At 53.0% G+C, this 24,158-nt stretch overlaps 3 protein-coding genes across 7 annotated transcripts; 1 reads left to right on the top strand and 2 right to left on the bottom strand.

Moving 5' to 3' along the window:
- Nucleotides 1–3,433: 3,433 nt before the first annotated feature.
- Nucleotides 3,434–5,575, top strand: LOC122167319 (claudin-16-like). The gene is made up of 5 exons (XM_042831812.1): nt 3,434–3,547; nt 3,760–3,862; nt 4,672–4,836; nt 4,957–5,148; nt 5,502–5,575. The coding sequence occupies exons 1-5, from the start codon at nt 3,434–3,436 to the stop codon at nt 5,573–5,575; spliced, it is 648 nt and encodes a 215-aa protein (XP_042687746.1).
- Nucleotides 5,576–7,178: 1,603 nt separating this feature from the next.
- On the bottom strand, nt 7,179–14,248 carry YBX1 (Y-box binding protein 1). 3 transcript variants are annotated; one of them, XM_042831728.1, is made up of 8 exons: nt 13,937–14,248; nt 13,503–13,566; nt 10,126–10,159; nt 9,310–9,399; nt 8,822–9,124; nt 8,457–8,539; nt 8,087–8,364; nt 7,179–7,211 (listed from the first exon to the last, which is right to left on the bottom strand). In XM_042831728.1, the coding sequence occupies exons 1-7, from the start codon at nt 14,094–14,096 to the stop codon at nt 8,118–8,120; spliced, it is 981 nt and encodes a 326-aa protein (XP_042687662.1). In that variant the 5' UTR covers nt 14,097–14,248; the 3' UTR covers nt 7,179–7,211; nt 8,087–8,117. The 3 variants fall into 3 exon arrangements, with proteins under 3 accessions (XP_042687662.1, XP_042687663.1, XP_042687664.1); XM_042831729.1 differs by having other exon boundaries at nt 7,179–7,206; XM_042831730.1 differs by having other exon boundaries at nt 8,087–8,352; nt 13,937–14,247.
- Nucleotides 14,249–17,692: 3,444 nt separating this feature from the next.
- Nucleotides 17,693–24,127, bottom strand: PPIH (peptidylprolyl isomerase H). 3 transcript variants are annotated; one of them, XM_042831731.1, is made up of 11 exons: nt 24,030–24,127; nt 23,727–23,791; nt 23,469–23,600; nt 23,098–23,121; nt 22,533–22,577; nt 22,294–22,336; nt 21,427–21,519; nt 20,668–20,755; nt 20,098–20,138; nt 19,348–19,436; nt 17,693–17,861 (listed from the first exon to the last, which is right to left on the bottom strand). In XM_042831731.1, exons 1-10 carry the CDS (start codon nt 24,093–24,095, stop codon nt 19,368–19,370), a joined length of 666 nt encoding a protein of 221 aa, XP_042687665.1. In that variant the 5' UTR covers nt 24,096–24,127; the 3' UTR covers nt 17,693–17,861; nt 19,348–19,367. The 3 variants fall into 3 exon arrangements, with proteins under 3 accessions (XP_042687665.1, XP_042687666.1, XP_042687667.1); XM_042831732.1 differs by lacking the exon at nt 23,469–23,600; XM_042831733.1 differs by lacking the exons at nt 23,098–23,121; nt 23,469–23,600; nt 23,727–23,791; nt 24,030–24,127 and adding an exon at nt 22,950–23,091.
- Between the last annotated feature and the right edge of the window lie 31 nt (nt 24,128–24,158).

The raw sequence follows: 24,158 nt of genomic DNA, 5'->3' as shown, positions 1-24,158 counted from the left end.
CTGCCACGTTGCCGCAGGCTCGGTCCCATGGCATCAGCCACCCAGGCTGGAAGAACATAACAGAGGGGGAAAAACAGCTGATCTGCAGAAGCAATTACATGTTTGGGGGCACAAAGGCCCCCACTGTCCTCCAGACAATCCCTTGTGTGTTTTGTCCATGGCAGAGTGGAATTAAATATGGGAACGGGCTGCCAGGCTTGGGGTGGCCTGCAGCGTTGCATGCAATGCGTGGGATCCACTGCCATCCAAACCGCTAAAAAGAGCGCTTTGGTGGCTTTCTGTCCCCACTGCCTCTTTCTTTTCCTCTTACAAAATCAGTGTGATGCAGATGTGATCTTCATCTCATCTTCACTGACCGAGGAAATGTTCTTAACTACTGAAAGACTGACGCATTTACCCCTCCACCTGTATCTTTCCAATGCCCCAAACATTTCAACTCAGAATCAAACAGGTGGGCTCATTTCATATACAGTAAATCCACAGATTAGAAGAGTGAAAAATAAAAACAAAACTCTTTTACACACCACCAGTGCCTACGTGTGGAGAACATACCAGAATTCCAGCCGTTTCGTGGACATCTAAGTACCACCAATAAAAAATTCCTGAGATCTGAGTTGGAAAATGAAGGTATACAAACCCTGCTGGAAGATTTCAGCCCCAGTGCACCGCTACATGCACAGGTATGCTGGAGAAAAGTCTTGCCATGAGCCAAAATACCACGTGAAACAGGATAATGTGAAATAAAGCCACAGCAATCACTCACGTCAAGAACCTGGGTGCCTCTGCAGGGCTGAGCCTCAAGAATTTGAAGGAGTGTGCAGCGCTCTGCCAAACCCCTGTAGTTCAGTACTGCAGGGGATTATTTAGAGGGGAAAAAAAAATAATAATAAAAGTGCCTCTCTTAAATATATCCCCCATGACTTGGAAATACATACGTGGGGTGTTGTTTCCCACTGACCCACAGAGGAGAGCACAGATACAGCTGACAGCTGTGAGGCACTGCTTATGCTGGAGATGCTCAGAGGTCGCTGTAACAAGATGCTTTGCAAGAAAGCAGTTTTTCTGGGTAGTAAGGAACAAAACTGAAATATTTGGGCAGCACGAGGTACTGAGGTGCTGCTTTCGAGGGTCAGCAAAAAGCCCACAAAAATGCCTCTGGCCAAGCAGCCATGTTTCTGAGCTGGAAACCACTGGAGAGGAGTGACTGTGCATAATGGCCTGGGAGTCCCCACACAGCCTGGAAATGGACGAGTTTTACAGGCTGCATTCAGTGCCCCTGTGAGGCTGTGTCCTTTACAGCCTTTTCCTGCATCCCTCCCTTGAGAGCTGTGAATTCTGGGGGAGCTGCAGAGGTGATCACAGCCCTCTTTGAACCCCCAGGATCTGTGAGAGGCCCCATCGAGGCGGCTTGTTTTGCTGCCTCTGCGTTGACCTCTCCGCCAGTTTGAACGCTATGAGATGTCTTTGGAAAATGGGAAATGCTGGACCATCTCACAGCTGGGAGCCCAACGGACAGCGCTAAGGGTTTTGAATTGCCCTCCCTGCAACAAGCTGCATTCTTCCTCCTGCCAGCCCTGTCTGTCTGCCTCTGCTGCACCAGAGACTTGGAACCAACACACCTCAGGCCACTCACCCTTGAGCACTAATTAAAAGGTGTGATTAAAGAACAGGGGATGTTTGCCCAGAACACAGAGCCCCCCCACCCGGGCAGTGTTTCTCCACGTCTCCCACGGCCCCAGCTGGTTCCAACGAGTGTCAAGATGTGATGTTTTTTGGAAGCCAGTCTCTGTTTGCAGCCAATTAGCGTTTAACCACGATGCTCCCTGCTGAGCTCAGCACACAGAGTGCTCTGACGTGCCCTAGAGAAGCATTAAATAGCCCAGCACAGATGCGGGCTCACAGTGCTCCGTGGGCATCGCGTTTCCACTGGGCACCACCGCATCCCATCCAGGTGGGACTGAATCCCACTCTGGGACTTCAGATGGCCACAACACAGTGAGGATGAGCCTGGATGCTGCGATGAAGGTAAGGCTTCCAGTTGGACTGGACTGTGTGCAGTGCTGCTGGTAGCTGGATGGTTGGACCGGATGATCTTAGAGCTTTTTCCTCTCTCCATGATTCTATGATTCTGTGTTCTAGAGGAGGGCAGATGCATCCAACATGCGCTCCCCTCACAGCTCCCCTTTGTCCCAAACATCATTAATTCCCCATAAAACACCTCCAAGCACAACAAAACCAGCAGCTCCACCACCTGCTGCACCAGCCAAGGCTCCAGCAGTAAAACTAAGCTGTTTTGGAGTTACCCAAGCACAAACAATGACTGAGCGTTTCCTCTAGAGAAGGAATTTTTTTGTTGGGTGTTTTTTGTTTTTTTTTTTTCCCTGATTTAACTCAAATGGCTGAACAGATTTTCTTCAAAGCCTGCAAAACAGCCAGGGTCTCGGGGAAGGAAGAAAGATTGCGGGGAGTTGCTCAGAAGGTGGCTTGGGATGTTTAAAAGAGCATTATAAGGTGAGGTCTGTCAGTAATAATGTCAGTAAGAAAGGGTAAAAAACAAACCCTGAGGGTTTGAACCTCTGCACACAGCGGCTGCAGTTCAGGCACTGAAGCATATGGCAATGCCAAGGCTTGGGCTGCAAAACACACCGAAGCAGGAGTCTTCTCCAGCCCTTGGAGATGTGATGCCCTCTGCTCAGACCTGCTGTACAATTGCTTTCTCTGCGAAGTCCCTCAATTCTGGCAGTGATGGAATTCACACGGTTCCGTCCCCTTTGCTCTCTGGCGATGCTCAGCAGCACCCAAAGGCACCGCATGGAGGCACAGCAGCCCTCTTTACCACTTGAGGATCGGACGCTCCTTGGGACACCCCCACGTGCTCCAGTTTGGGTGTTCTGACACTTCACAGCTTTTCTTAAAAAGGAATTAAAGGAAAAGCAGGTAATCTTTTCACTGAATGATGAAAGCATCGAGAAAATGTTAGGATCTCAGGAGATACGTGCTCCAATAACGGGGTCTGACTACAGAGGCTCTTTGACAATAGTTTCCAAGCAGCTCTTGATTCCCAGAGGGGCAGCACTGGGGGTTATGGAATCATCCAGTCTGGAAAATGCCTTCAGGGTCACCGAGCGAAATCATCACGTTCACCTACAGGTCCTGTCACTGAACCTGTCCCTCAGTGCCACATCCACATGTCTGAAATGCCTCCAGGGCTGGGGACTGCAGCTCTCCACCGGGCAGCCATTCCAGTGTTTGACCACACTCCCTACAGAGAATTCCTTCCTGATCTTCCATCCAGCCCTCATCTGGCACAACTGGAGGCCGTCTGAGCTGCTCTTAGGGATCCAGGCACTGTGGCGCAGGCAGTGGACAAGGCAGTGGGAGGTGGCCAGAGCAGAGGCAGCAGGCATCTCCGTGTTCCCTTGCAGGTGTCTCCATGAGTGCAATCTTGCAGATGACAGCATTTGGTCTCGCTCTCCTCTCAGCCCTATTCCTCCTCCTTGCCACATGCACCGACTGCTGGATGGTGAATGCTGATGACAGCCTGGAGGTGAGTAGAGCATCCACATGCTCGTGGCTGAAAGCTAGGTGAGGGCCTGACGGTCTGCTTTGCTGGGCTGGTTGTAGGTGTCCCTGTTTATTACAGGGGAGTTGGACCAGATGGTCTTTTAGGGTCCTTTCCAACTCACTCTATGACTCTATGATCCCTGGGGAGCAGAGGTGTTTTGAGTGCTCTTTGAGCATCCTTTCTCCTGCTTCCAGGTGAGTCACAAATGCCGGGGGCTTTGGAGAGAATGTGTCACCAACATGCAGGATGGGGTGAGGACCTGTGACCAGTATGACTCCATTTTGGCAGACCATCCAGGTAGGACAGCATGGTCTGGGGTGGGAGCATTACTCTACAGTGTCAAGCAATCCATTTCCAGCACCATTTGCCAATTCCACCAAGTCTCTTTAACCTCTTGTGAACACACAACAAGGCATCTTTGAGTTCACAGCTAAGTTTTCCCTTGAGAAAAAGATCCTCATTGTGAAGGGTTGGCCTTGATGAGAAACTCAGGCCCTTGTCCTGTATATAGAGAGAGTGACAACGCAGGATAATGTGATTCTGTGGACGAAGATTTGGACACTGAAGAAGGGAACCAGAAGTTAGCATGGACCAAGTGGGGATTCAGGGCTTTTCAGGGAGAAGCCACAGATGGCAACATGAGCAAGGCTCAGACAGCAGCATCTTCTACCTAAGCTAACATGCAGGGTAAGCCAAGAGGGTCTTGAGAAGGTGACCTCATCCCAGCTCCTGAATGGCACAACTTAAGTTGTGTGGTTTCTTGATAAAGGACTTACTGAGTCCCATTCCAAGGTTTCTGATGAGCCTGGCAAGCAGCACAAAGGGTGGTGGACACTGGTGTCCCCGTGTCACCATATCCTATGGAGATGCCCAGTAATGATGGAATGGCTTAAGTTGGAGGGGACCTAGCAGGTCCCTGAGCTCCTACTGCCTGCCCATGAGCTGGGTTGCCAGCCACCAGACCAGGCTGCCCAGGGCTCTATCCAGCCCGATCTAGCAGTGAGCTGGGTGAGTCCAGGAGGGACAGGCAGCAGTCTGGAGAGGGGCACCACTTCCTCTGACCACCCCGTAGTCCCCTTTTTGCTTTTTTGTTCATTTCTCACCAGTGAAGATCGTGGTGACACGGACACTGCTGATCACGGCGGACCTCCTGGTGGGCCTGGCTTTGGCTACTTTGCTCCTTGGGCTCGACTGCATCAAGTTCCTCAAGGAAGAACCTCGTGTCAAACTGAAGATGTGCTACGGGGCTGGTGCCATCCTCAGCACTGCGAGTGCGTGGTCAGGAGAACCCGGGGACAGCTGGGACACGGGGAGACAGAGGCACCCTTCAGAGGGGTTCTGGGAAGTAGGAGGTTCTGCGGCTTGCTCTTAACTGGCCCCATTCCTCCTAGGTATCCTGGGTCTCGTGGGCTCCGTGTGGTATGCAGTGGATGTCTACGTGGAGAGGGCCATGCTGGTGTCCCATAACCTCTTCCTGGGGGTCCACTATGACTTTGGGTGGTCCTGCTGGCTGGGGATGGCTGGCTCAATGGGCTGCTTTGTGGCATCCGTCCTGCTCACCTGCTGCCTCCATGCCCACACAGGTCAGTCTGTGTTGCCCCAGGCTGCCCCATGGAGTCGTGCAGGGATAAACCTGGGGTGGACGACTCAGAGGGTGCAGGTGCTTCTTGCAGGCTGCAAATGAAGGGCAGTTGGCATTTGCACCCTGGCTGGGGGATGGGAGTGGGGGCTGCATCATGCCATGCAGAGCCCCATAGGTCCCGTGGGGGCACAGGGGGAATGCAGAAATGCTCCACCCCGGCCCAGGGCATCTTGAGGTCCTGGTGGAGGTGTCAGCTGGCCATCCAGGTTCATTTCTCTCTGTGTGTCACCATGTCCGTGGCACAGCCATGCGGGGCGACACGCACCCTGAATGGAGTGCTGTCTCTCCCACCAGCCCCCAGCCATCCTCAGGGACCTCAGCGCCGTGTTGTCACCACCAAGATGTACACCATGAACTCCCGTGTGTGACGGGCAGCAGCAGCTCCCACACCCAGCCCAGCCAAGGGCAGCCCTGCTCATCAAAGCACCGTCACCCACAGGGGCAGCTCAGCGACGTCTCGCAGTAAGATAAGAAGCCTTGGGGAATGGAATCGTTTGAGTTGAAAGGGGCACTTCCAGGTCATCTCTTCCAACTGCCCCGCAGTGGACGGAGCGCCTTAAGCTCCTGTTGTACCCTGCAGCTGCACCAGCAGTGCTCGATGCCTCTGTGGGAGCAGCACAGCTCTGCACTCATTGCCGCATCGCTGCTGTGGAGGAATTCAGAGAAAAGCTTCATCTGCACAGAGCAACACTGACTCCACGTGGCCGCCGGGCCGGCCGCGCAGCAGGCAGGGTGACGCTGCAGCTGCAGCCCGGAGCAGTGATCCGTGTGCCGCTCCATCGCTGCACACAAAGCAGCCTGAAAAGTAACAGGTGCTCCTTCAAAGCCGGGTGTTGAAGCCCACAGGTAAAGGAGCGTTTTCCAAGTTAACCATTATCCCTCTTCACTCACAAACCGCTCTGAAAACCACAAACCAACACGCTCCCCATTGCTGAGGTGGATCTGCCTTGATTTCAAGCTCAGCTTATAACCCAAAGGAAGGGAAAGGGAGAGGGAAAGCCTCGCGGCCCTGCAGTCACCGCAAGCTGCTGTGCAACAGCTCCGCGTTCAAAGAACGGCTCCTACAGGAGGAACCCGCCGCTCCACTGGCAGCTGGAAACGCTGAAAGGCACAGATAGGGCACAACCCAGCCGCACCGGGCTGCTAATGGCTGGTGCTCGAGCACACAGGAAAGCAATTAAGAACAATCATCAGCATGATAAAAGCAGAGCGCTCATTAGCGGGTAGAAAGGGAAGCCGCAGGTCGCGCTCAGAGCTCGGCGCTCAGGCCGTCAGACCCAGCGGCACTCGCTGCGCTGCTCCCGGACTCCGCAGCCGCTCGCCTTTGGAAGCGCCGCTCCCTCTGCTGAGCCAGGAGCAGCAGCGCCCTGCACCGCCCCAGGAGAGGAGCGTTTCTCCTTTCCCATCCCCAAAAGCTTTTGGGAACAGTTTGATGACCTCAAGCACCTCCTCACCCCGCGGCTTTTACCCCCGAGCAGAGCCGAGGGCACAAACCGAGCAGCGCAGGCTCTGCAGTTCCAATATTCAAATACTTAACGCTGAACAATTAAAGCAGTTTTTCCCAGCTGTTTTTTCTCAGCTGTTCTCACAGAGGTGGGTTTGAAAGAACCAAGAGCACGCTGTCATTAACTTTAAGACCTTTATTAACAGATGCTTGCAGTTTGACTTGAAAAAATCAGGCGTACTTTTCATACAAATTAAAAATGAGGTTCTTAAAAATCTCAACTTGACCAGATATGAAACAATTTAAAAACCTTTAAAGGTGTATTGAGAAAAAACAGACTTTTAAAAAACGTGTTTATTGTTTCCAAAAGGAGACTTCTTTAGGTAAAAATAATAAAAACCCCATGCTGCATAGATAATGCAGATAGTTCTAGTAATCTGGTCAACAGCAAAAAGCAAGCACTTAAGGTCTTCAGTTCCAATTCTTTTGTTCATTTCTTATTGCTGGAATTTCATTTTCTTTTCTTCTTCATTTCTTAAGTCTTTTCTTTGATGACTAAACTGAAAGAAAGAGAAATAAAGGCCCATCAGACACATCACGGCACCGAGGTGTTCAGCTAGAGGCTCACCTACAAGTTACATTCATGCTGCTTTCACGCACACAAATCTCAAGCACAGCAGCCTGCTGCGCGGGGATGGAAGCTGGCAGCTTCCATCACAAGTGAGCGCAGAGGAACCCAGGAGAAAGCACTTCTCACCCCCTCACCAGAACCTCGCGGCTCCATACAGGCCTGCCTGCTTTGAGAGCAAAGAGCCAATGACTGCAGAAGGCAGAATGAGCAAATAGCTCTGATTTCAGCAGGGACCTCCGTGCGCTGCAGGCAGCCCAGCAGCGCCTCAGCACAGCACTGAGGTCCCAGCAGAACACACCTCCCATTGCAGCCCCTCCACCACCATTTCCAGCCCTTCCGGGGTGAGAAGCTCCTACCAAAATGCTGCAAATTCAACATCCATTTACAAGAAACAGATGTGTAGAGGTGGAAAAGCCACACAGGGCAATCAAAGCCACAACGCTGGCAGGCCTGAGTAATATCTAGTGTCTGTGCACACCTGCACAACTTTTTCAGGTCACCATACCAGCATCAAAATGCTTCTTGTGGGTGAACTTTGATAGCAGAGAGCAATTGAGGCTTTAAGGTTAGCAATATTCATTCCACCAGGGAAAATTAAAGCCTGGTAGCAGAGCCCTCCCAGTTACCCAGCACTCGCACAGCAAAAGCTCACAGCTGGCTCTGCAGAACCAGCAAGCAGCGCAGCCACTTCAGCTGCAACAGGCACAGCACCACTGACACGAGCCTGCAAAGCACAACTCGGAGGGAAGCGCCCAAGATAAAGAGATCCCTGCGTCACCTCGCGCCCAGCAGCCCGGCGCTCACCCGGATGATGGTAGAGATGTTAAGCCGGCGTTTACTCAGCCCCGCCCTGCTCGGCCTCGGGAGCGGACGTGTTCTCAGCTGGTGGTTCGGCTGTCTTCGTCTCTTTGCCATCTTGTGGTTTAGGGTTCTCTGGGCGTCTGCGTCTGTAGTTGAAGTTACGACGGTACCGACGTTGAGGTGGCTGCTGACCTTGGGTCTCGTCCCCTTGGTTCTCTTTATCTTCTTCGTTTCCATCCTCTCTAGGCTGTCTTTGACGAGGAGGACCCCTGAAAGTCAAGCTGGGCTTTAACCATGCAGCATCTGAGCGCCGCGGCGTTCCGGCCGTGCTGCTAGAGCACGAGGCGACAGCGAGAGCCGGCCTGCAGCATACCTGCGGAATCGTGGTCTGTAACCTCGATACATGTTCTGCCTGACTGGTCTGCCTTGCTCTCCTGCACCTTGGTTGTCAGCACCCTGGAAGACACGAGGCAACAAGCGCTCTCAGCCAGGCAGACAAACCACACCGAGGGCTGCGAGGTGACGGCGGCCTCAGCGCACGACAGCAGCGCTGCAGAGCTCCTCTGCGCCCCATCACTCCTAACAAAACTTAACACGCATCCCAGCGCGCTGCCGTCCCACAGCTGCATCCAACAGCTGCGTTTTATCTCACTGCTCAGCCTTGCAGAGCACATCTCCAGCATCTGGAGCAGGGCGATAAAACGCAGCCCTGCAAAGGAACCACATCTTGTGCGTTACCTCCACTATCTCTCCCTGCACGGGAGGGTTGGAATATTGCGGTCGACGCCCGTAGGGCCTACGCATGTAGTAAGGTGGGTACCGCCGCCTGCGGTAGGGACGGCGCTGCTGGGCTTGGCCTTCCGGGATGTTCTCTGCTCCTTCGTTCTTCTCCCCACTCTCACTGTTCTGGTAGTTTTGCTGGTAGTTGCGTGGAGGACCCCTGCGACGCGGATATCGTCTGTAATGGTTACGGTCTGCTGCGTATTTGCTGCCTTGCACTGGAACGCCACCAGGCCCTGTCACGTTCGCTGCCTCCGCGCCCTGAGGAGCACAGAGAGGTCAGGTAAGCAGCGAGCAGCAAACCGGAGCCACTCGGTGCCCACCTGCATCCCATCTGTAAACCATTCATCTCCCCGGATGCCATCGGGCGCCTGCTCAAACCACAGCACCACAGCACAGCCCGCAGAGCTGCTCCCTGCACGCTCCCAGAACACCCAGAGCTTTACCTTCTCTCCTTCAACCACATCAAACTCCACGGTCTCTCCGTCTCCTACGCTGCGGAGGTACTTCCTGGGGTTATTCTTCTTTATGGCAGTCTGACAACAAATATGGCAAAGTTACACTCACAGGCACAGCGGGAAAACACTACTGAGTGAAGTTTGTGTTGGTGTTCTGGGGGAAGGAATCTAACTGCTGGTTTGTTAAGGCATCCTCATGGACAAGCAATTAAGCCACAGTGGAAACTCAAAGCCAGAAGATGTGTGTGCTTCACTACAGCTCTGGCCTACCTGGCGCAGCCTTAAAGCTGTCCTGGAATGTCAGCCCACATGCTTCCAGTTGGAGATACAAAGCAGCCCCCAAAAATATCAGAAGTTTCTCACTAAGCGCTCTGTGTGTTCTTATTAGGTGCACGCACTGATTACAAGAGCTTATTTGGGGCTATTTTCTACGCTGTTCAGCAGCGGATTGCATTTCTGACAGTCGCTGAATGCTCTGTAAGCACAGCTCTCAGCTACATTCTACTCAGCAAACACTTTTTAATAAGTGTCACAACTTCACAAATTAATGTCAGCAACAGAATTCAGGTCCATTTGTTCCCTCAATGGAATAAAATCCATCAGAAAACATGTCCACACGTTTCAGCATGTAAGCAGTGATTTTAGGGGAGAGACAGGAAACCTCACTGCCACAGCTGAGCACAAGGTGGGAAAGCAGCCTGCCTGATGTACAAACCCAGCGGGAAGTGCGACAGCTCCGCTTTCCCCTCCACCCCACTTGGCTAGGGTCAGGCACAGCACATTTCAGCTCCCAACACATCTTACCTGATGGACAAACACATCTTCCTTGGTGTCATTCCTGCAAGACAGCACAAAACAGAAATTCAGACGTGAGACCAGCAGCACGCTGGCCCAGTTTGAAATTCAGATACCTGGGACAGCACAGTGGAAGATGTGACATCACAGGCTATGAAAAGCAGCATGCACGGCCTGCTTCCCCAGCTCCACTTCCTGCAGGCCGCATCCATGAGCACTGCACAGGGCAGCAGCGCGGCTGGCAGGCAGGTGGGCACAGGGAGCTTCCTGCTCTCAGTTACTCAGCACAGCCCCAGCTGTCCTCACGCTGCTGCAGAGCCGCGCTCACCATCACAGCCTGCCTGCAGCCGACCCTCAGGCTCACATCGCAGGGCTGAGCCTCGCCACAGTGTCACTTCAAGCCATTGCACAGACCAACACCGCCGAGTGCCTTTCATTTCCTACGATGTACACGGCAGGCACAGCCGGCGCTGCAGTGCTCCTACCTGGACTCCTCACCACAGCTTTAACACACGGCAACAACTCTGTAACAACTCAACTGTCACACAGCACCACACCCCCGTTTCCCTGTGGAACTGCAAACACTGCAGAGCTGATGGAAAGCAGTTAGCCCAGCAGGCTACAGAAGGCGATCCTCGGGAGGCAGCTCAGCCCCGGCCCACCAGGCAGCACCCAGCAGCTCTTACAAAGCCTAACGCTTCTGTTCTCAACACTAGATCGCAGGTGTTCCAAGAACTGAGGACCTGAGGGAAGCCCAGAGCCTGGATTCAGTCCGGTGCTTGCCCTTGGTGAGAGCACAGTAGTGGTAACTGCTCACCATCCAAGCTCTGTGTGGATGCCCTACACTGCTCCCGAGCCCCATTCCTGCAAGCACATCAGCTGCTCCTCACTTCATTTAGAGCCCTTTCTACATCACAGTTCCTGTTGAAGAGCACACTGCAGTTCTGGCTCAGTAAACAACTCTGTTCCGCTGAACCAGACCAAGGTGGAGACGTGATTTGTTAAAAACCCTCCTGGTTCATTCTATAACCCAGCGTCTGCCACAGGATTTCTGCACTAAGCCCATCTAGGAGCCCATCTACGTGCTGCCACACGGATGATGTGGGAATAACGATCAGTACTTTGCAAACAAAATAGGAAACAGAACAGGAGGTGCCCATTTTGAAGGCCCTGTGAGACACTCATCTCTTCTAGGTGCCAGACAATGCTCTCAATAGCTTTAATCTCTTCTTTAAAAAAATCAGAAGAGCAAGCAGCGATTAAGGAAGCACAGCAAAGCTGCAAATACAAAGCCAGATATCAGCGTGCAGCTCCAATTATGGCAACAAGAGCAACTCAGCTGCCTGCACGTTCATTACACTGACAACTGCAAGGAACAACCGACAGAATTCAACCTAATATTTCAGAAAACAGTAATAAATATCCTTAATACTAACACACACCAACAGACTACAACCACAGCCAACGTGAGCTGCAGGCAGACCCAGGCAAAGCTCCACAGCTTCGGTGAGCCCGAGCCGTTTGGGAGCAGAAGCGTTATCAAGAGATGAGAGCTGAGCTGGAGCACATGAGCTCACGCTGCGTTTCTCATTAGGAACAGCAACCTCAGGGATTAAACAGCTGCCAAAATAATACGAGCAGGGAAGCCATTCAGATGCCTTAAGTAGCTGCTCCCACTTCCGTGCTTGACTCATGCAGCAGCATTCAGCTACGAGTGGAACAGAAAAGCTTTCCCCAGAGGTAAAGCAGCGACCTGTAGCTGTGCACGCACCTCCCGGAGCCGGGATGCTGCAGCAGCTCTGCCAGCTGTTTGACACCTGACACTCAGCCACCACGTGGGGAACGCACACTGGGCAAGGCTGTAGAGCTGCTCACCGGCCAGCCAAGGAGCTCAGAGGCTTAAAACCAGGCCACAGTGTAACAGGTAGATGAAAAGGTGGTATTTAGGTCAAACTTCCACAGAACCATCAGTACCAATACTTGCTCCCCTGGAGAAGATTTCCCCAGCTTCCTGTCAAACCCTGCCATGGTGGATTTCAAGAAGAAAAACAGAGATGGAAGAGTCCCCCAGCTCCCATTTCGTGCATCTTTCTCCAAGTTAACACACTGATGGAACTAAGGCAGCAGAGCCACGTGCTGTCACACAGGAGAGAAGCAGCAGTGACCTCCAGCAGGAAACAGGGCTGCCCCAGGGCTTTCCCCATCCCAAGGTCCTGGCAGAGAACAGCCCTGCAGGGCGTGCAGCATGACAACGCCTTCTGGAAACATGGCCTCTGCAGAACCACCACCCGCAGGCACTCCAAACCGACTGAGGAAAGAACTGCTCTCTAGATCAACTGCTGTCAGAGAAGGAATCCTAACAGCATGTTTCTCAAGGCCTCCTTACATTCTGTGGTCTTGTGATGGACAAGAAATCTGCATCTTGCACATTTCCTTATATGCTTACAGCTGTCTGAGGATCACCTCCTTTTAGGCATCCACGGCTATTTTTAACCGACATCAATGCCACTGGACATCACATAATCACAGAATTGTATGGATCAGAAGGGATCTCTAGAGATCAAATCCAACCCCCTGCTAAGACACGTTCTCCAGAGCAGGTCACACAGGTGGGTATCCAGGTTGGTCTTTAACATCTGCAGAGAAGAAACACCACCACCTCTCTGCGCTGCCTGCTCCAGTGCTCTGCCACTCTGACAGTAAAGTTCTTCCTTGTGCTAGTATGGAACTTCCTGTGTTCCAGCTTCTGTTCACTGCCTCTTGTTTTGCTGCTGCATGCCACCAAAGACAGTCTGCCCCCACCAACTTGACTCCCACACTTTAGATACCTTGAAACAGTGATCAGATCCCCTCTCAGCCTTCCTCACACAGGCCCCGATCTCTCTGTATCCCTGCTGGGCTCTCCCCAGCAGTTCCCTGCTTGCCTCGAACTGGGCAGCCTAGCACTGGGCCCACTGCTATGGATGTGGCCTCCCCGGGGCAGAGCAGAGGGGAGGAGAACATCCCTCGTTCTGCAGGCCATGCTCTGTGGGGTCCCACTGGCCTTCCTGACCACCAGAGCACACCGCTGGTATGGTCATCCTGCTGGCCACCAGGACACCCAGGTCCCTCATCGCAGAGCTCCTCTCAGCAGCTCAGCCTCTCACCCGCACCGATGCCCACAGCTGTTCCTCCCCAGCTGCACGACTCTCATCGAACCTCAACATCCCCTCCGCCCAATTCCCCTCCGCCTGTCCCACTCAACTTCACAGAAAGGTCTAAACGAGCACCGCAGCGCGCTGACAGCCTACGCCAACGCCCCGAGCAGCAGGAAAGGCCTTAACGCGGGCCACGCCATCGCGGGATGAAGTCCCGAGCTCCCCCCACCCCCGCGCAGCCCCGCTCACCTGTTGATGAAGCCGTAACCGTTCCGTACGTTGAACCATTTCACTGTTCCCAAAACCTTCGTTGCTGGGAGAGGAGAGGGGCGAAGGAGAAGAAGAAGAGAGCGCGGGGCGCGGCGTCAGGCGCGGCACGTGGCGGGGCGGCGCACACAAAGGCCCCGCGTGGCGGACATCTTGAGCCGCGCCGCCCCGCCCCCACCAACGACACGCGGGGCCCGGCGGCGAGCGGCGCGCGCGCGGAGGGGAAGGGGGGCGGGGGGAGGAAGGGGGAGCGGGCGCGCGCCCAACGGCCGCCGCGGGGGAAGGGGGGCGCGCGCCGCGCTGTGAGGAAGGGCGCGCGCAGCCCCGGGGGTGGGGATGTGAGGGGAGGGGGGGAAGGGGCGCGCGCACCGCCCGTTGAGGCCCTCCCCCGCCCCGCGGCCCGCTCCCTCCCTCACCGATGACCTTCTTGTCCCCGCCGGCGGGAGGCGCCGCCGAGGCCAGGCCGCCGCTCCCGTTCCCGCTCCCGCCGTTGGGTTTGGAGTCGGCGGGGGCGGCGGCGGGGGCCGCCGCGGGGACGGGGGCGGCGGGCGGCTGGGTCTCGGCCTCGCTGCTCATGGCGGCGGCTGTTCGGTGCGGACGGTGGTGGTGACTGGCTGTTTGCGCCGCCTCCCGCGGTGTGATGGTGACTGAGGCCGGCCGTGGGGGGGCTGCTCCCTGCTCCGGGCTCGCTGAGCTCCGCTCTCCGCTCCCGATACCGATCGAACTGGCCACAATGGCGGCCCGCACCGGCTAGCCACACCGCGCGCCCCGCCCGCGCGCGACGCTATTGGCCGCTAGCCCCGCCCGTCAGACGGCGAGCCAATCCCGCCGGCTTTTCCCCTCCCGGCGGCGGCCGTTTAGCGAACGTCCATTGGCCGCACTACCTGCCTTTCCTTGGCTCCGCGCTCCTATTGGCCGCTCGGCCGGCGGTTGCTGGGCTTCTTTATCTTCCCGCCTACCTCCGCGCCCCGCCCCCAAGCTCTGATTGGCCGCCGCCGCTGAGGGGGCCGAGGCTCCCGGCGCTGCGGGCCCGGCGGGGGCAGCGTGCGCGGCCACGCGGCGCGGCAGGCGTTGGAGTCGGAGCCGTTCGGCACGCGCCCGGCCGTTACCCCTCACAGCGCCGAGCCGCGGCGAACCGAGCGGTGCCACCAGAGCGCAGTGCCCGGGCGCCCCGGGGACAGTTGAGCTGCGGTGGCACCGCTCCCGAGGAGCTGCTCTCATTACATTTCCTCGAGGCAAACGCCTCTAATTGAGCTCTTTAAGAGCCGGGCCGCGGCTCCGAGGGCTCTTCAAAGCCTGGTTTTTAATTAGCCTTTTCCCAGCGACACCTCCGTGCCTCCGCCCGCAGGGACACCGCGCTGGGTTTGTTGTGACTGAGCCATCCTGTCTCCCATTTCTCCTCCTGCCCTCCAGTCGTGGTTGGCCGCACACTCACAGCCCTGCCCTCAGCCACGAGACACCGCCGGGAAACGGCGAGCAAACCGTGCTGAGCTCAGCTGCAGGGGCTGCAGACGGGCTGGGGGAGCTGGGCTTGTTCAGCCTGGAGAAAAGAAGGCTGCGGGGTGATCGAACGGCAGCCTTCAGTACCTAAAGGGAGCCTACAAACAGGAGGGGAGTCAACTCTTGGAAAGGGGAGATGACAGCAGGACGAGGGGAAATGGTTTTAAATCTTCCCTCCTTCAAATGAGGTTGGATGTGAGGGAGAAGTTCAAGGTCCGGAGGTGCTTAAGGCCAGGTTGGATGGGACCCTGGGCAGCCTGGTCTGGTATTAAACGTGGAGTTGACTGCTCTGCATGCAGTGGGAGGGTTGGAGATTCACAGAATCACAGAATTCCAGGGTTGGAAGGGACCTCAAGGATCACGAATCTCCAACCCCTCTGCATCCACAGCCTCTCTGGGCAGCTGTTCCAGCACCTCACCACTCTCATAGTAAAGAACTTCCCCTGATATCCAACCTAAATCTTCCCTCCCTCAACTTCAAACCGTTTCCCCTTCATCCTGCTGTTATCTCCCCTTTCAAAGAGCTGATTCCCCTCCTGTTTGTAGGCTCCCTTTAAGTACTGCGGTCTGCACTGAGGTCACCCCACAGCCTTCTTTTCTCCATGCTGAACAAGCCCAGCTCCGTCAGCCTGTCTTCATAGGGGAGCTGCTGCAGCCCCCTGATCATCCTCTGGAGCCTTCATGATCCTTGAGGTCCCTTCCAACCCAAGGCATTCTGTGATTCTATGTCAGAAAATACAATGGTATATAGATTAGAGGGGTCACATAAAACAAAGGAGTCAGAGCTGCTTATCAGTTTTATCAATAACTGGGGAAGAATCTTCAAATCTCAGCGATGAAGCCTACAAAGATGTGTCTCCTGATGGCTTATGAGCTCAGGGCAGCTTTTGAGGAAGGGCACACTGCAGGGGCTGGAGGTGAACGTGAAGTTCAGATGAGTAACAGGCAGTCAAACTGCCTCCGTTTGCAGTGCCCACCGTTGGAGAATGATGCTGGAGCTCAGATAGAGGATAACAATCATCTGCTCTGCAGCAGATTCCAGAATTTGCTTCACACATGACTGAAGGGTGACTTCATCACAGGAAATTAAATCCAAAAATACTGGTGTTTGAGAGAACTTTTAGCCAGCAAGTAACGAACAGCAAGATCCACAGGCTGGGAAGCTGAAACTCAGTATATTTAGTGTCCAAGGTAGATAAATGTAACAGGATACAATTAACCACTGGCACAACTTTCAAGAGGTTGTAATGGATTTACCACTGTTAGATATTAATTTGGGGAAGCTGTGTGACCCCTGCTATGCAGGAAGTACAACTGGCTGGTCACAGTGATAGAAATACATCAGGCTGAGAAAACGCTGCTGAGCCTGGACCCAGAAATAGGCTGGTTTCCCTGGTGAGAAAGCAGAGTGAATTTGGGTACCCACAGCCAGAACGGTGAACCTCAGCACTGCAGCTGGAGGCAGAGCTCTGAGCTGCCTGGAGTCAGGCTCATGCCTAAACCCCACAGGGAAAGGGCATCCAGATGCATTCCCTGAGCATGAGCAACAGCTGAGCGTCTCATTTTTTGCTCACCTCTGTCTCACAGCTGTTACCCAAGTTTTCTCCTCCTCTGGTTGAGGAATTTTCAACCCTTGTCTCCTAGGAGAAATCGTGGCTATGCAAAGCCAGGATGGGAATGGGATCATTTGCTTTGTTTCCTTCATCACCTGGCATGCTGCAGGTACAAGTGAGACACGCTGAGCAGGAGAGAATAAACTGCAAGCATCCTCAGCAGCTGTGCAATCCCACAGCCTGCCCTAAAGATTTTGAGCAGCCGTTATGTAGGAGATGACACCAAAGCATGCCTACAGGATCTGTCCTCTGACACGTCAGCGTCAGCCCACACCTCCCTGAGCCAGCCCCGCTCCTGCACCTCAGGCACAGATCACAAAGCATTGTGCTGTGCGAGGAGAGGAGTGACAGGGCAGATCAGGACGGGACAAAGCAACTGCAGGTGACAGAACAGACTCTGTCCAACCTCTCTGATATTTAATCTGCTGCAGAGAAAACTCACGTTGGAGCCCAGCGCCCACAAAGGGTGACTTCGAGCTGCCCAGCAGGTGAGCTTGCAAACCCAGTCTGACAATGACAGTTTTTCCACAGACCTGCAGCCTCACCTCTGTTCTCTGCAACCTCAGGAGCCCTGAATTCTATGGCATGCTCATTCTCTGCCTGCTAACCAAAAGACCTTCCATCAACACCCTTCTAACACCCGTGTCAATTCCTCTCACACCTGTGGCATAAAAGAGCCCAGTGCCTTTTGGCCCAGGACGTGCCAGGTGAGGGCTAACAGCAAAACTCACTCCAGAGCCCAGAAAATCCTGGCCATCATGCCTTTATCCTGTCCTGAGCTTCAATAAGGTTGCATGTAGAAAGGTTCAGGGCATCCCCCAGAACTTCTCTGCCAGGGCAGCTTCACAGCCAGAGCTGCTGCAGCACAGCTCAGGTGTGTTCCTTGCATTTCTGCTTTCCCCTTAGCAAATGCCCTGCAGCAATGCCTCTCACCACCTCACACAGGAAACATTCTGTACCGAATCAGCTGGGGTAATGCACACACCATAGGGAAGGCAGTATGCCTTTTTGCCCACAGAATCCACTCCCAGGCACGTTTGCTGATATCCACTACGCATATATGTAACAAAATCCTTTATTTACATTTGAACATACTTAAAAAAAAAATGATATATGCCAATTATTTCATGATTTCAGGAGTCTGTGAGGAGGACGGGAGCAGCAAGGGAACTGGCTGGAGCTGGAGCTGCGTGGAGCTGGCAAAGGCCAATCCACCCACAAGGGAGCACTGAAACAAAGGAGAACAAACTGTCCCAGGTGCTCAGCAGCCACCTTCAGCATCCTGCAGCACAGCACTGGGTGCTGAATTGGTTCTGCCTGCTGCGTGCACCAGCTCATGGCAAACAAGTCTCCACTCCAGCACTTGCGCCTGGCTCTGAATTCATAACCAACACTGCCTGTTTCTCCAGGCTGATCTTAAAAGATCTTTACAAATAACTCATTTAACTGTCTGAAGGTGGGGGAGATAAACCCCGTTCCTGTCAAGAGCTAGCCAAAAGGCAGCAGTGTGCAGAAAGATGTTTCCTAAGACCTGGCTGGAAAGGAAGCAGATGCAAACTGAAGATATGCAGCTGGATGTTGACCAGAGATTGTACAGAAAGGCTCCAAAGAAACACGATCAATAGGTCTGGGCCTGAGGGCAGCCCTGAAGGGGACCCAACACATCAGCAAGGCTCTTTCCATCTGCAAGAAAGCCTATTAACAAAGCTGCCCCCATCTCCAGAAGCCTATAAAGGCCAGAAGCACCGAGTGACTGCATTCCATACTGTCACTTCATCACACAGAAGCATTTGAAGCACTGCAAATCTGAAAGGCTTTACCATGCCAGCAGGGATGTGTCTTCATGAGTAATTCCAGACATCTTTGGAAATCATATAAAGGAGTGCTTTTGTCAGTGCCTGCCTGCTGAAATTTGAAAAGTCAGCAACCAAATGGCTCATACAGCAGATTTTTGATAAGCTGCAGCCTGACACATTGAAATCTGGTCAGATTTGCTCGAATGCTTGTGGTATTTTTCTAGTGAAAAATGCCAACAGAATACTCTGTGTTAGTCTAAGTTCAGCCTTGCATCTGTTTGGTTTAAGCAAAATGAAGCCTGGGTAATGCTGGAAACGTTTCCCCTTGCATGAGGACAGTGGTGTTCTTCTCAATTAAGGTAAGGCTCTGTAACACAGCAATTCCTCAGCCCTCCCGTGGCGGCAGCCCTATGGCTGCAGGAAGGCTTAAGTCCTCTCTTTCTGCAGCACTGCTCTTGATCCCTGTCTGCACCACACATGGATGCTCTGCTTTCTGCAGCAACAGCAGAGAGCACTTAGCTGCAGGTTAAACGACCGTCCGCTCCCTCCTGCCTGAGCAACCCCAGCTGAATTCCTCTTGCAGATCCCTTTTCATCCACTGCTCTCTGAAGCTGAGGCTTCAAGGCAACCTAACCCCATCCAAGGCAGGGCTGACCCCGTCTTCCCTCAGACTGCAGCCACAAAATCTCTTCCCTTTAGTGCTGCCTTTGGTCTTCATGTACACTGAAGGGAAACTGCTTCAGGGAGTTGAGCTGATACAAAACATCATGCTATCCAAGCAGCACTTTGTGATGGATCACTGAGCTGAGCCAACTTTCTGCATGCTCATGCGAACGTGACAACAAGTCAAGAGAGAAATAAGGAGCACAGAAACCCACTGTTCAACTACAGCGGATGCCTCAGAAATCTGAGACTTACCCCGTTCCTACTCCACTGCTTTACATCTCCCCGCACTGAGAGATCACAACTGGCAGCTTGGGTTTGTTATTCGGTCCTGTGGGCACATTCTGGGGACAGATACAAGGTTACATCTCATCAAAACAGCAAACCCAGAGACACCTAATGGTTGGCAGCTCTGCTTTTTGCATTCTCTGATGGCAGAGGCCCTCGTGCACATTTCCCAACCCAGAGCTGTGCCACAATGTCAGCAACTGCCCTTTTTTAACCTGCTCACCACCCTGCCATGGCACCCAGTCAGTGCTCCTATTTATCTGAACGTATCCTGGCAGCTCATCAAAAGATTGGTTTAACTTTTCTAATTAGATTTGCCAATCACACATCAGCAGAACTGATGGTTTGACACCCACTGAATGATCCTGGGCAGTGGCACGGAAACGATCTGCTTTACACTCCTGTCTGATGGAACAGCTTTTCAATTCAGCTTCCTGAACAAATGCAAAGCGCTGCAAATCAAGCTGGGGGAATAAAATCCCTGCTCAAAGCCTAAGCAGCAGCCATGGGAGCACAGCATTTCCAAAGTCCATCTGAATGACAGACTATTTCACAACGGATTTCCTATTATCTTGCAGTGAAGACAACTGATGACACCAGTTATTGTCAGTGGTATTCCCTGGTATTCGTTACACAGGAGAGAACAGAACAACCACTGCTGCCCTCCCACGACTTTCCAACACGGATTTCACAGAGAAAAAAGCAAATCCCACTTACTTCAATTTTTCTCATTACCAACAGCCCATCAACGATTTTACCTGAAATGAGAAATGCATCCACCTCAGGGCTGTGCTTTAACCTTCGCTGCCTTCCCCAGCACATCCAATTCCTGCTCCCCTCCCTGGGCACGGCTCTCTAAACTGACAGCAGTGAGCAGGACAAGAGCTTCAGGCCTGGCTTTGGAATCTTACAGCTCAAGAGGCAGCACAGAAAAGTCAGTCATCCTCTGAAAGCACATCTCATACCTACAAACTCAGCTGGAAACTCCATTTGGATGCCAGCCCCACTCTGACAGTGGAGTAGGAAGGCATCCATCCCCTCATTCTTTGTCCCATCTGCACTGGCACAAGGATTTATGCACTAACAGTGACACAACGATCAAGGATCTGATCTGGATTAAAGTTAAGCTGAGAAAAAAACGTTTCTAAAGACGCATCTCAATACCTGGCAGCACAAATACCTCCGCTGGCACAATGGATGGGGAAGGAAAAAGCAGACCACAGCCGTTTATTTTAGCAGCTGTGCCACAGGAACTGCCCAAGACTCTGCATGCCAGGCCGTACTCACCGAACACAACGTGTTTTCCATCCAACCAGTCACACTTGGAGCACGTGATGAAAAACTGACACCCGTTAGTGCTTGGGCCACTGTTTGCCTGCGGGGTGAAAACATCAAAATGCAAAGCATTACAAATTAGGACTTCCCCAAAGCTGGAGGCAGAGAGATCTGACATTGGAAAGAGCTGCTGCTTCAGAAATGGCCTCACTGCCTTTTATTAAGCTTACTGATTCATAAACCAGAGGAAACAAGACACATTTGCAGGAGAGCACCTGTGCTTGGACATGGTGCACTATCAGGTCAGGTCCTGCTGCTCTGTGCAAGCACACAACAACATCTTTAGTGACTGCAGCATCACTCTGGGGAAAAATGTTCTAAAAGACAGCACAGTAACAGTGCTGTGACTCTGAAACTCCACAGTCTTTGTTTTCTCCTCACTAAGGTCAGTGTTCAACAACAGTATAAGGGAAGAAAAAGACCCTTCACTCATCACTGTACAAGACCTGTAATTGTCAAGTCATTCTGAAAGCTGAGCAAACAAAACACGTTCCTGAGCTCCAACAGGTAAGAAGAAAGGAGGCTGGAGGATGAGGACTCCTGCATTGCTCAAACCATAAGCAATCTTCCAGCTGGTAACTTACAACACAGGCCTGTCACACTTTCCATCCCACTGTACAGATTCCTACTGTCTGGCAGACACAATTTATACATTTAGGAAAAAGGCAGAGAGAAAATACCAAAAGCTCCCAGTCTTCACTTTATCCTTACCATAGAAAGCAGGCCAGGAGCAGAGTGTTTCAGCTTGAAGTTTTCATCTGCAAAAGGCCCCCTATATATACTGGCTACTCCAGTGCCATCGCCCTGCACAAGAGAGGCAATTAGTCAGCCACAGCATCAGTTCTGCAGCACGAACTTGAAATAAGCAAAATCACCGTGCTAAACTCAGCCCAAAAAAGAGATGCTGCACTGCCATTATATATACCAGTGGTGAACACATTCAGACGTTTCATTCCTTTCCTCCAAGTCAACACACCTTGCCCTTACTACAAGCACAAGCACTCAGACCTCAAGACTTGATTTATCAACCACAGAAGCGTGGCCCATAACTGCTGCACTGCAGAGAGGCTCCTGTGCTCTGCCAAAGGACTGAGACCCTTCAGCACAATGGCAGCGAGGAACCTTTCAGAGAAAGCTGCACAAGCAATTCAAACAGAATCCAGCACAGACAGGGAAATTTACCACAGAATCACAAATGGCCAGGGTTGGAAGGGACCTCAGGGATCATGAATCTCAGCCCCATTTACTCTGTCTGCAGCCTGTCTCCCTTTATTGCCTTTCCACTTAACACACACTTTCTTTATTAAGCCTGACTTGATTCAAAATGATCTCTTGGAAGAGATTCTTGGTTTGTGCACTTAAGCATCTCTTCTCACATGCACAGTGGAGATCTCTGCCTCTTACTGGGGGGAAAGGAGAAATGGGAAGGACAACAGAGTGGAAAGAAAAACCTCTGCAAGCTTGAAAAGCCCCTCGCTTTATAGCAAGTCACGCTGTCAGAGAGAGAAAACATGGGGAAGGACGAGCTGCATGCTGTACAGCACAGGAAAAGGACAAAAGCAACGCAGTAGTACATACGTTTACAAAGTCACCTCCTTGGATCATGAAATCCTTTATTACCCTAAAAAAGTAAAGCAATACTTAGCTCCCAGTAGAAAAATGCCTTGTGAATGACTGTGAATGCTACAGTCTACAAGCAGTGAGCACTGACAGTATTTGACAGCACCCAAAGGGCAGACAGCAGAAGCTGCACCCTCGAGGCAGGTCTCAAAACCACCTCATGCCGTTAAATCTCTAAACAAAAGCAGAAGTACCACCTGTGGAAAGTGCTTCCTTTATAACCTATGGGGACACCGTCTTTCCTACAAGGAAATAAAAAGGAAAATCATTACAACTCATTGTAAATCCCACCACAGAACCCTCCCAGGAGGTCACATTCCCACAGGGTCGCCCCCTACATTAGGAGCTGGCTTAATGTATCACCTACCGACCCACCTCCTTCAGCCCATCCTGGATCCTAATTTTGCACTGATGCTACCAGAGGCCAAGGGAAGCCTCGAATGGGCACAGCTGTTTGCAGCACGCATTTCACCATCCCAAAGAATCCCACTCCAATTTGCAGTACAGACATCTGGGCCACAATGTGTTTGGTTTTTTTTTCAGGCAAGGCATTTTTAGAACAACAGGAGTATGACTGCATTTGTGCCCCAAAGGAAAAGACTTCCGTGACTCACTGAGCCAGGCGTGCTTTCATCAGAGATTTCTGAAACTTTTCCATTGCACAGCAATACAATGAGGAAAACTTCCAAGTGGGTCATCGTTCCAAGCACCCAGCCCAGTGTGTCTGAGAATGTGGGCAAAAAGAAAAAATAACTCGCATACCTGAATTCACCTGTACAAAACTGCCTGGAAAAGAAAAAAACACAGAAAAGCCAAGCATAAACCACTTCTGAATTTTGAGGACACAGAGGGTGGCACTCAGCAACGCGCACTGAATGCTGTGCAGGACTTGGCATATTTCAGTGGGGGTGAAACAAGAGTCACTGATAACCACTCAATGCTTCCATTTGGAAATGGAGTTTTGAGAAAGTCTGGATATTTAACAACCTGCTAAATAAAACCAATCCCAAAGTGTGGAACAGGGCACCATGTCTCACAGAGGACAGGCTATGTTCTCTTCTCCAGAACTGGAATGTCCAGGTGGTGAATTCTGCTGTCAGAGATGGAGAACGGGGCAGCAAGGAGGTTTTTACCATGACATGAAAGTGCTGCCTTTGTGAACTGAGCGTATCGGAAGCTCCACAGAGAGAGCAGAGAAGGGCCGCGGTCTTTCTCCTTCAGCCCACGTGGACTCTCCCGGTGATCGGGATGCTGCACGGGCAGCACTGTGGGAACACAGAACTGAGGCGGATGCGGTGATCACTGAAACCACCGCACTCCCGCACGCCCCTCGCAGCCCGCTGCCAGGCAGGGCGCCCAGCCGAGCCCGCGGTGCCGCCAGCTGCTCCTACCTGAAGTTCTCCGCGGTTTTGGGCACGACATCAGCAAACAGCTCGATCTTCATGCGGCCGACCTCCTGCACAAACAGCGGCGGCTCAGCCCGCTCCGCCCCGCTCCTCCCCGCCCCAGCGCAGCTCCCAGCCGCCGCCACCCCGCCGCGAGAAGTCACGCAACCTCCGGGGCACCCAAGGGGACGAGGAACGGCACGGAGGGCGCAGCGCGTGGAGAGCGGCTGCGGCCTCATGGTTCGCTCGGCCCAGAGAAGGGGAGCCCGAGGGCGGGCACCGCGGCGGCCTGCAGCTCCCGCCGCCCACCTGCCCGCCGATGGTGACATCGAAGAACACCACGGGATTGTTGGGGTTGGCCGCCAGCGCCGACATGACGGCCGCCTCACCCGGAAGCGGAAGCGGAGTGGAGGGAGGTAGGGCTACGCGCGCTCGAGC

This window comes from Centrocercus urophasianus, unplaced genomic scaffold (genome assembly GCF_019232065.1).
Source record: "Centrocercus urophasianus isolate 14NV4802_14NV808 unplaced genomic scaffold, USGS_Curo_1.0 seq_36, whole genome shotgun sequence".
Classification (NCBI taxonomy): Eukaryota; Metazoa; Chordata; class Aves; order Galliformes; family Phasianidae; genus Centrocercus; species Centrocercus urophasianus.
This window is presented reverse-complemented; position numbering and strand designations above follow the sequence as displayed.